General features: G+C 41.0%; 1 protein-coding gene across 2 annotated transcripts; it reads left to right on the plus strand.

Moving 5' to 3' along the window:
• Window positions 1–1140: 1140 nt before the first annotated feature.
• acbd3 (acyl-Coenzyme A binding domain containing 3) lies at window positions 1141–9952 on the plus strand. Of its 2 annotated transcripts, none has more exons than XM_084378516.1 (8): window positions 1141–1448; window positions 3039–3180; window positions 3345–3485; window positions 3693–3851; window positions 4147–4321; window positions 4880–5123; window positions 5774–6061; window positions 7460–9952. In XM_084378516.1, exons 1-8 carry the CDS (start codon window positions 1178–1180, stop codon window positions 7672–7674), a joined length of 1635 nt encoding a protein of 544 aa, XP_084234642.1. In that variant the 5' UTR covers window positions 1141–1177; the 3' UTR covers window positions 7675–9952. The 2 variants fall into 2 exon arrangements, with proteins under 2 accessions (XP_084234642.1, XP_084234643.1); XM_084378517.1 differs by having other exon boundaries at window positions 5777–6061.
• The last annotated feature ends 1873 nt before the right edge of the window (window positions 9953–11825 follow it).

Raw genomic sequence — 11825 nt, forward strand, 5'->3', positions numbered from 1 at the left:
GATCGCTCAAGTAAAACTAACAAAAACAAAAAAATCACAACAGATGACATCCCACAATTATGTTATTTGTAATCATGTTGTTCTCAAAATACAAAATATTATGGAAAAGATTGTGTTTAAAGGGGCACTATGTAGTTTTGGAGAAGAAATTCAAACTCAGAATTTTAATATATACAATATTAATTAGGTGATGATACAAACTCAGAAATATTTATTTTTGCCATTACTGAATAAACAAGCTGTTTTCAGAGGAAAATAAGGTCACCAGGACACTGTTTGAAGCTAGAAAGGTGGCAGGGTCCGCCAGATATAAACAAAGTAAAACAGAATGAAACTGTGTCCTTTAAGGTCAGTTTGTTTATTCAGTTTATTCAGTCATGTAAACAAAAAATCAGCCAATGAAGATCTTTCTCTTCTTATTAAAATATCTTCCCCAAAACTTTGTAAATGTAATTTCCCGAGTAAAATTAACAAAAACTACAAATGATATCCCACAGTTATGCTATTTATAATCATGTTGTTCTGAAAATACACAAAATTATGGAAAAGATTCCATATAGAAATAAAAAGACTAAACTTTACTAAAACATTACACACCTTAAGAACAGAACTTTTGTTTTATTATGGGTTTTTTTGTGCTAGTTTTTGTTCATCATATTTAGCATTCAAACAATTATTGGCGTCATTGATATCAGTATTTATTTTTTAAAATTCCATTATAGAAATGTACAAAAATTAATATGAATTGCGTCAATTCTTACGTAAAGAGAATATGCTCAGATTACGTCAAATTTAAAGACACGTATTTAGGTGTCTTGAACTACAACAATACTACAGTGAATGTTTTTTTTAATTATTTTTCTTATCATTACTTTACTTACATACAGTAGTGATGTCACATGAAAAATTATCATAAAATGTTATTTATTTAGATTAACAACGAGGACATAATTTCCCACATGACATCGAACAATTAAGTTTTTTATAAAGTGTGGAAAAAAATAAATATTTTTTTAATAGTGAAGGTTAGAAAAAAACCCTTACTGCTGTAAAAAAAATATCTTATCTCTTAGGCTTCGTCATTATTTACATCGAGAGAAAAAAAGAAAAAGGAAACCGGAACTTCCGCCAGGTCTAAACGGAAGTAGGTACGTGGCCGCTTCAGCTGACAGTCTACATGATGGCGACAGAGGTTCAGAGCGGCGACCTCGACAGTGCTACTTCCAGCCGGCTCGAAGTTTCCATCGATGGCCTCACCCTCAGTCCCGACCCGGAGGGCGAGCAGGGCCAGGTCGAAGAACCGGACCCCAAACCCGCCGAACCCGAGACCGATACACCGGGTGCCGCTGGAGGCGAAGAAGATGGAGAGACTGGCAAATCTGCGATAGAGAGGAAATGGGGCTTTCCTTTGCAAGAGCTGTACGGACTGGGCCTTAAATTCTTCAAAGGTATCTTACATTTATATCAAATATACAGCTTGAACGTGAAGCTAGCATCCGAACCGACCGTTAAACAGAGAGACGAGCCGCTTGCTTGTCGCCGAGCTTAGCGGTGTGCTAACATTAGCTGTTAGCTGTCACCCGGGGCTGCTGCTGTCAGCCGCAGCTTTACATTAGCTTCATAGCTAACACCGCTAACAAGCTATTAGCCGGCTGTTAAAGGGTAAAACAAGCTCGGCACTTCCGAGTAGTCCATTTGTGGCTGCGTGGCCTGAGGACATTTTCATCCGGCAGTTTGCCTGGTGCTGTCTCCTCTCTTTCTATCTATCCGTGGTTATTGGCAGAATGAGCTGGCGTGCCACGTTCCCACTGCTCCATCAGCTACTGTTAGAGATGTGATGCTAGAAGCTATCTGAATGATGGTTTATGGTGATTTGTATGGGGGCTGTATACACGCCCTGCCCTGTCAGAGCTGCGATGAATGGAGCCTGTTCCTCCCTGCTGCTCCTACTCCAACAGGAAACCCAAGACAACACGCTAGTGCATTAGTGCTATTTGTGGTTTCCACACATACACACACACACACACACACACACACACACACACACACGCATACATACATACATACATACATACATACATACATCCAAAGCTAACTGAGCCTTAATGCACTTTTCTTATATGTTGCTTCATCTCAGTTCATATCAAAATGTGTGAAACTGACACCACAATGCAGTGAATAAATACACAATTCCTGTACTTTGCCTTCTCGTTGGTATTTTGTGTTCTTCGGTGAGACAGATATCATGATGTGTTGATTATCCCAGCATCGCTGGATCTGTTTTTCATCTTGGACAACACATCGTGACTTATATTGTATCGTAAGTAACTCTGTGAGTCCTAGAACAAACTGGTAGGCTACTTAATCTGGACAGTCTGAGCTACTGTGGTAGCATTAAACATTGCATACTTGCTCTATAAAGACAACTTGACAGCTATAACATTGATGTAATTTTAATGAGGAAAGCTTCATTTTAGTTCTGTCAGTCTCACTAATTAATACCAGTCACGAAAGCTCAGCGTTTATAATACTCATATGATATATCCTGCTCGCCTTTAACACAAGGTGTAGTCAGTGTATTACTTTGGAAACATACTGGACACGTTTAAGCAGTTTTGAACATCGGGCAAAATCACTCGTGATGGCTGTGCAAACAGGTTTGGGCTTGGTTGCCACTCTGCAATAGTAATCTGTGCCTTGTACTTCTAGTCAGTTGAGGGTTGGGTCAGATTGCATAACTTGAATACATAAAACTGATTTATGCCTCGTTTAGGATTAAATGCATTTCAGCATGATTGAACTATCATGAGGTTTTTCTTAAGTATGACTGTCTGTGGTCTTTGCGATGGAGAACAGCCACAACAATCAACATACTAGTTGTTTTATGAATTTGATTGTAGTCTTGGACTAAGATGCCATATACTCTACTATTGTTTCTACGACCATGTTGTAAAAAGACAGCATTCGCAAGCACTTGTCCCCCTGGCTCATTAAGACAAAAGAATGCAAACTCATAGCTTCCTCATTGCTGCTCTCAGATAAAGATGGCAAGGCCTTCCACCCCACCTACGAGGAAAAGCTTCGACTGGTCGCTCTGCACAAACAGGTGTTGCTGGGCCCTTATAATCCTGATGCTTCACCCGAGGTCGGCTTCTTCGATGTTCTGGGAAACGACCGCAGGTAACCCCAGCACACATCTGTATGCATGCCTCTCAGATCCAATAGTTGGAACCATTCCTACAGCTTTTACATTTGTTTTTGTTGTTGAAAAACTGAGCCAAATTTGCCTAGCTAGTAGCTACCTATCTTATTTATCTTCACCTCCATTCTCGCTCTGTGTGAAGGAAAGAGTGGGCCGCCCTGGGCAACATGGAGCGGGAGGAGGCCATGGTGGAGTTTGTCAAGCTGCTGAACAAGTGCTGTAACCTCTTCGCTCCCTACGTCACCTCACACAAGATCGAAAGGGAGGAGCAGGAAAGGAAAAGGTAAGGTGCTCCACTTCAGTTCCCCTGAGACAGATCCCTCTGCTACAGTGTCTAAATACAGACTCCATCTCAGTTTGTCCTCTGTGCAGCCAGCCAAACTGTGAAGCAGCACCAGCAGGGGAAATGTTGGACATTAATTGACTGACAGTTTATGAAATGTTTTAATGGATTTAACCATTTGCATCGTTTATATTTGTTCCACTCCAGGAAAGAAGAAGAGGAGCGTCAGCGGCAGGAGGAGGAGGAAAGGGAGCGACAAAGGCAGGAGGAGGAGAGACGGAGGCTTGAGGAGGAGGAGAGGCTGAGGAGAGAGGAAGAGGAGAGGAGACAGGCAGAGGAGGAGAGACTACGGATTGAGCAGCAGAAGTACGTCTGTCTCTATCACTGTGTGTGTTTGCATAATGTGCTCGGGCTGTCAATATATCAATTTGACTTTTACATGATCATCACGCTCTCCTGACACTGATATCTACAGGGCCATTGTCTTCTCAGCCCTGGAGGGCAGTCAGGGCACTTTAGTGGAGTCAGCTGAAATCTTCATACTCAGCACAACTCTTCTCTCTGTGTTATAACCCTTAAACTTTCCACTGCCCATCATTGTCTCCTGTCTGCTTCCTGTACTTCCTTCCTCACCAACTCTTCTCCTGTGTTCTGTTTCCAGACAACAGATAATGGCGGCATTAAATGCGCAGACAGCAGTGCAGTTCCAACAGTATGCTGCTCAGCAATACCCCAACAGCCCAGAGCAACAGCTGGGCCTCATCCGACAGCTCCAGGAGCAGCACTACCAGCAGTACATGCAGCAGCTCTACCAGGTCCAGCTGGCCCAGCAACAGGTACTGTGTAACACAAACAAAAGGGATAGACTTTCTTTGATTGATTTTTATTTTGGGATTTTGCAGTTAGTAAAAAAAAGTTTGAGTAAAATTCTCTTTTAAAGATACACAAGATATTGAAAATAGTCACAGAACAACAAGCCCAAATGCCTGCAACTGAAAAGTTCTGGTAACATTTTGAGATGTTCACGTATATAAAAAAACAAACATTTTGTGCTGTTGCTAACAGCACCTTGATGTGAGAAAACTTGCTGAAAACATTATTTACATAAACTGTTTAAAATGCAGAACTAAACCTACTGTAATAATGAGGTACAAACTAAAGTGTTTGGTTTGCAGGAAAGTGCTTTTTTTTGTTTTTTCAAAATGTTAACAAATGTTAGAAAAGAATGTCAAGCTCCTCGAATAATCATGCTGCATTATGATGAGCGCAGTATTGAGCAAACTCATCAGGATAATAATTGTAGCCATTATGCTCTAGAAACCTCTCATTCTTTGTTTAAGTCCCTGGTTTGATATTCAGTGTCTTTACTCAGCGTTGTCTTCCTCATGTCCCAGGCGGCCTTACAGAAGCAGCAGCAGCAAGCTGATTTGGTGCAGGGCACCATGGATTCTAGCGGCTTCAACAGTGGTGAACCCATCCCCGCCTCAGCAGCGGGACCACTGTGTGCAGCATCACCGCCTGTTGGAGAGGAAGTCCCCACAGTCAATGGAGGCCAGTCAGACTCTTACTCGGAGAGCATGGACCGGGAACCAGAGCCCGAGCCGGCTGAGGAGGTCTCGGAGAACGGGCCTTTATTAGGTGGGTGGGCTGATGTGTCTGTTTTGTTTAAAAGTAAAACACAAACTGTGTGAACTGATTTCATGCTGATAGAATCTACATTTTGCTAATAGTGCAGCGAATGGCTACAGGGCAGAGAGGGGAGGGGGGTTTGTCAAACAAACAAAGCTTTACACTAAATCTGAAACCTGATTCTTATCTGCTGTGTCCTTGTTGATGTGACCTGGAGGGCAGGGAGGAGAAGAGCTGGAACAAGTGTTACATGATAGTCATCCTACCACACATTCTGTGTACAGCAGAGTAAGCACTCACACCAGAAGTGAACAAGGCCTTGGTCTGATTCCAAAACATACATCCTGAACCAAATTATTCCACTTTGACCGGCCACGAACTCTCAATGTCATGTTTTGGGGAAAAATGGATGGAAAGCTTCGTATGCAAAAACAACTCTTTGCCATTGGTCACATGTACTCGTGTGCTCTTTTGTTTCTCGTGGTGACGCGCATAAACTGACGACATAGGTGGCCTGTTAGTTGAGATCTAAGTATGCTGGTAGGAAAATAACTCAATAGGAAATAAGACTGTGATATTTCTTTGCTAACCTGCATGAGCAGATTTTATCGTACATGTTTACAACAGATTGTAAAACTTCTCTTGTTCTTTGATCACAGCAGACTCCCCGCCAGTCATAGCTGCTCCCTCCATGTGGACACGGCCACAGATAAAGGACTTCAAGGAGAAGATCCGGCAGGACGCAGACAGCGTGATCACAGTGGGGCGTGGCGAGGTGGTGACAGTGCGCGTGCCCACCCACGAGGAGGGCTCTTACCTGTTCTGGGAGTTTGCCACAGACTATTATGACATCGGGTTCGGAGTGTTCTTCGAGTGGACGGATGCTGCCTCTGCTTCGGTCAGCGTGCACGTGTCGGAGTCTAGCGATGAAGACGAGGATGAAGAAGGTGAGAATGGGGGTGGGAAGTGTGCAATGTTTCTGATACAAATATTGTGCGTTCAGTGTTGCTGAATCAGCTGGTGGTGGCTGTTTAAAAAAAAAAAACAGGTCATGATGAAAATATTTGTTTAAAAGTCAGTCAAGTCAGTTTTACTTAGCTTGATGTTGTGTGTGGGGGGTATGCTCTCCCACTGTCTTCTCAAGAATTGAAAATGAAACTTGTTATATTCTCATAGTTTCACTATTGGACTCTCATAGTTTCACTATTGGACACAAAAATATATAGATGGGTCTTGAATTCCCTATTGATCTTAGCAATTGCGATTGATACCATATTGTACATACTTTGCTATTCAACAACATGTCAGCTAGTCATGGTAGCTATTTAATCTTCCATCTTTGCCACAGAAGCAGTTGCTTTCAACAGAAACGTCTGTTTTCTCGGTTTATTTCTGTTCTACTCGTTTAGTTCAGGATTTGCCTACACCATAGTTAAACATCTGGTAGTTCCCTGGTGTGAATAGAAATGAATTCTCACATTATATTGATAAGACATGAGTTGGGTTTGTTGGTTGGCTGCACAAACAAGCTCTTTTAAATGTCAGTCCTTCTCAGCTCCACTTTTCTTTTGTTTTTTTACAGGAGATTGTGTCACATTTAGTCATGTATCTATTCGGCAGTGTGCAAGTTTTGTTTAAAATTTGACCCCCTAAGTATGAGACTGATACCTAAAAGGACTTAATGATTTGTTTAATACTGTGTTCGAGCCTTAATCCTTAGTGCACACTGGAAAGTCGGAAAAACTGTATTGAACTCAAAATATATTTATTCGGGATAATTTTTCTGCAAATTATAATTTAGAAAATATAATTATGTGCTTGCAGAAAATGTTTTTCAGTGCTCAAAATATCTCATTGTGTGCCGCGGACTGAGGCACAAATATAACGTCATAGTATTAAGGTTAAAATGGAAACGGACAAGATCTGCCTCTGTAGGGTTTCCAAGTGATATCATAGTCTGCGCAAAGACAACTATATATTTTTTTTTTCATCAGAATCGCAACTACCAACAACATGACTTTATTCAATCATTAAGTGGTGGAGATGTAAAAGCAGATTGTAATGGTGCCTGACTGGTTCACCATTAAGCTTTCATTTTCCCTGGAGAGATTTTGTGCCTACTGGCAGATGAAATTGCATAGCGAGGTTTATAGGAAAGAAATCTAAACACTGATGGTGTCATTAGTCTATAGTCATTACATCGTGCAATCAATATTTACTCCATAATGATACGTTAAAGCAAAAACCTTGCCAGTTTAATGACAGCATTGTGTAATTACAGTGAAGATGAGTCTCATTGGTGATTCCCTCCTGCTTACTCCAACTTGATACATGGTTGTCCACAGGTGAGCCTCCCAGCGAAGAGGAGAAGGCGAAGAAGGAGGCGGGGAAGCCCCAGGTGGATGAGATTGTGCCGGTGTACCGGCGGGACTGTCATGAGGAGGTGTACGCCGGCAGCCACCAGTACCCCGGCCGCGGAGTCTACCTGCTGAAGTTTGACAACTCCTATTCACTCTGGCGCTCCAAGAGTGTTTACTACAGAGTCTACTACACCAGATAAGCCTGAATACAGACACGGGGGGAGCCAAGGAGTGTGTATGTTCATGTATGTGTGTGTGCATAGGTGGAGATTTTTGTGATGGCAGCCTGTATGTGTGTGCGTGTGCATGTGAGGGAGAAAGTGATACCAGATCTATTCTGGACAAAACCACCAGAGGGTGACAAAGAGACACATCTGGAGCCCGAGTTTGGAGATTGGACTAATATTTTAATGTACTGTATGTGTATGCGTGTCCCAAGATACACCCATGCTAGAGCCTGTCATCGAGCCCGTGGAAGAGGAGTGTGTATTCCTGTTGTATATTCACCGCCTGTCCTTGCTGCGCTCACATAGACCAAGCTGTAGGACTTTGCTCTCATATTGTATTTCACCACTTTTCACCCTGGGCTCCTCTTCTGTCACCACCCCCAGCCCAACACTGTCCAACGTGGCCTTGTGGCTGTTTCTGCCCTGAGTGACGCTTTCGTGACCGCGAACGGAAACCCGGCGAGTCCTGCACTCCTGCGAGCCAACTGTTTCCTGTTACTGTAGGTGGTACCGGTGGTTGTTAATCCCACAAGAACACAACGATGAAAATCAAAATGATCTTGCAAATGTACTTCATGACACTATGTTTTCTGTCACACACACACACACACACACACACACACACGCATTAAAAACACCAGTGCACACAAAGTTAATCATCCTTTTTTTGGCTGTGAAACAGTAGTCTGTGATTCTCTTCCATAGTCGCCATGCATACATGAAGATCTGACGGGATGATTAGTGGAAGCAGTGCTCTTTTTTTTCGCTTAATCTCGCGTTAAAAACAGTCCGTTTTTCACATTTTCTGTCATAGTACAATCTGACTGATGTTTTGATCTTTTGTTTTGTTTGTTTTTTTGGAGTGTACTGGCAAACTTTATGAAGGACAGGCAGGAAATCATTCCACTGGTTTCTGGTGAACTCCGAATGAAGTGTTAAACTTTATAAAGTCGAGCATCTCGGTGTGTCATACGGAATAAGAAGTTTAAAAAAAGAAAAGGCTAAATAAATATTTGCTCTCCCTCTCCTCTGCAGATATTTGTTTTATCTGTGTGACGCTGTTTCAGCTTGTTCTTCTCTACAGCGGTGTGCCTGCTTCTAAGGATGCACTAAATTACCGATTGTCCCCCTGTTCATCAGTTCTCTCTGACAAAAAAAGGAGCTAGTATTGAGACAAAAGTATATTATTATTATTACCTGGGAGGTTTTTGTGTTTTATCAATGTGTGTTTGGAGATGCTGTACTCAGTTCTGACACACCTAACAATAAAAATCCTATGTTTTGGAGGTCACGACGCACTGTTACGTCTTTGTAGCGCTCATACGTAAAAGAATCCATCACAGAGTAAAGTGTTTAATGTTGAGGTTTTTTTTTCATCCTGGTATGAATTAACTCAAAATGTCATCTCAACTAAGGTATCGTGAATAAACTGAGATTACTTCTGTTTGTGTTCTGGGTGATGTGGTTGCTTACTAACTCAGTTGTGACATCCAAGTGTATTCCTTTTTCTTTTTTTTTTTAAAGAGTTAATTTGATGCCATAATTTAGATTCACTGTCGTTTGCTTTCACATTGCATATGCACGCTGAAGTGTACCAACCACGTGGCTGCATTATGAGCAACATGTTCAGTAGGTGTCACATATTTGGTTTGACATGTTCACTCTTTGAGGTGTATTTGTACATTTTTTCTGTGTATGCAACCAAACTTTAAAGACGATGTGGTGGAAATAACTGAGTAATCCTCCAATGTCCTTTCTGTGAGTGTCGATTCATTATTTAATTCGAGGCCACTCCTGCCTCCTATCCATTCAGTGATTTGTGTAACAAAATGTCACTACTTATGGCAAAACCAAGCCAGAAAAGTTTAAGAAAGTTCCCATATGTTCTGAAGTGTGATGTTTGTTTTTCTTAATGCTCACCAAATGGTTTGAGCTGACTCGTTCAAGCCTTGTATGTAAATAATTCTACAAATAAGTTTATGTATGGGTTTTTAGATGTGGAAGAAGGTTATGGTCTGGAGAATCAATGCACTGTAAAATATGGTGAATGAGATATATATGTATACATTTTACCCCGAATGAAAGTCCAAAACTCGTAGGAAGCATTAAACTGTAAGACTCTGTTGACAGACATGACAGACAGAAAAGCTCATCTTTTTGTATTGTTTTGACTTGTTTGGATCTCTTATGAGTTACAAGATCTTTTTGGGCATATATTTAATCTTGATTAAACTTATGTTCATCTCTAGAATTGGATGGTTTGTCTGCTTTTCTATTTTTATTTCACGTGATCTAACCTTTATAATCACTACTGTATACATTCCTGGCTTATTGGGACTGGGCCATCATTAGTTTCATTTGATCCACCTGTTGTCTCCCTGGTATGGAAGCCCATTTGTGCCATTTCAAAAAAATAATGAAAATCTCAGCTTGATTAAAATATTCTCATGTTAAGTCATGATTATGAGATGAAAAGTCAAAATAATGAGATGAAAAATTGTCATAAATCAGACGTGATCTCATAATTATTTTGACGTATCAGCTCATCACCATGGGAATATTTTCCATCAAGCTGAGTTTCATCTATTTGTTTTTTCTTTAACTGGCAGAAATGGGCATGTCTCACACCAGCAGCCAAGTGGAAGTCCTCTTTCAGTTTCAGAAGATAACCTTTAAACAGAAGTAGGAGGTAAAGTTGGCATGCGAGGACACAAAACAATGGCCTTGGACCAACAGAAAAATATTAGCTTGTTCCTTTTTTTCCACCAGTGGTGAATGTGTCATCCTCATGCTGCTTTCCTGTCTTACATGTTTTGTGCTGAGGAAAGGACAAACAAGGATGTAACTCATGCGTAACAGGACAATCTATGACTTCCATTTTGCACACGGGATGAGCAGAGTTAGGGACAGCTGAATCAGCCCTTTTTACACCCCAATATTGGGTAACTTGTAACTTTAACTATAGTGCACATACCAGCTGGAGAGGAATTTACAGATTCCCAGTCAGTTGAGTAATAAGAAAACATGGACAGTGGAGACGCATGCCAGGATTGGATGGTTGGGTGTCACATTAGAGGCTCCCTTGAAGTTGCTGTGTTCACTTGAAGACACCAGGGGGCATGTTAAATGCTACACAGACACATTTTGCCAACTGGACATTGTTAGCCAGACTTTGAGAAGAATCCACTGAAGTAAAGCTGAGCTGGATGAATGGTATGCTATCAATGATGACAGGAATTTAAAGAGCAGTGGTGGGATGCCAGGCGGTGGACTGCACACAGGCCCTGGACAAACATGCCTTGTACACACAAAGAGGAGATAAATCAGAGACAAGTGTTCAGAGAATGTGTTGTCCACTGGTTATTTTAAAAGCTATGAGCAAACAACTGACATGTCCTTTGTTTAAAGTAGGGGCGCTGAAATTGTAGGCTAATGGTACATGGGACATTTCTAAAATATATATAAAAAAACGTACATTTAGCAAGTTTAAGAGTCGCCATATAATAACAAAAATGCACACTCCCATGGGATTTTTTGCGGGTAAGTACCCTGCAAATATATGTCAACTTACTCTAACTGGTGTTTAATATTGTAGCTATAGGCCTATGAGCTGTTAGTTGAGTAATTCAACTATATTCTACACCATAACTTGGCTAGCTAACTGTTATGTCACATCATTACAACAACATGTCATTTTAGTCTCCTCATTTCTCAATTTATATTTTAATTAATAATTAGCATCATGTATTTTAATAATTATTCAAGCTAGCTATAGTGCTACACTGTAACTTGGCTAGGCTAGGTTAACAAACTATAATGTCTTTTGATTAGACCAACAGTACGGAAGCCCTAAAGGGCCATGCATTCGTACATTTTATTTCCTCCGTTTTCCGTGATAACGAGTTAATTTCATTTGTTTTCTCGAGATCTCAAGTTATTATCTCAAAATAACAACTGCCGTTTTCCCGAGATAACAGGATAATTTTCTCAAGATATGAAACTTTGTTTTCCCGAGATAACGATATAATTAATTTGAGATCTCGAGATAATGACTGTGATATGATAGGCCTGAGATTTCCATCACACACAAGTGGCATGGCATGTCAGTTAGTCTCTCAGTCATC

This window comes from Pagrus pagrus (genome assembly GCF_965226575.1).
Source record: "Pagrus pagrus genome assembly, chromosome: 16".
Classification (NCBI taxonomy): domain Eukaryota; kingdom Metazoa; phylum Chordata; class Actinopteri; order Spariformes; family Sparidae; genus Pagrus; species Pagrus pagrus.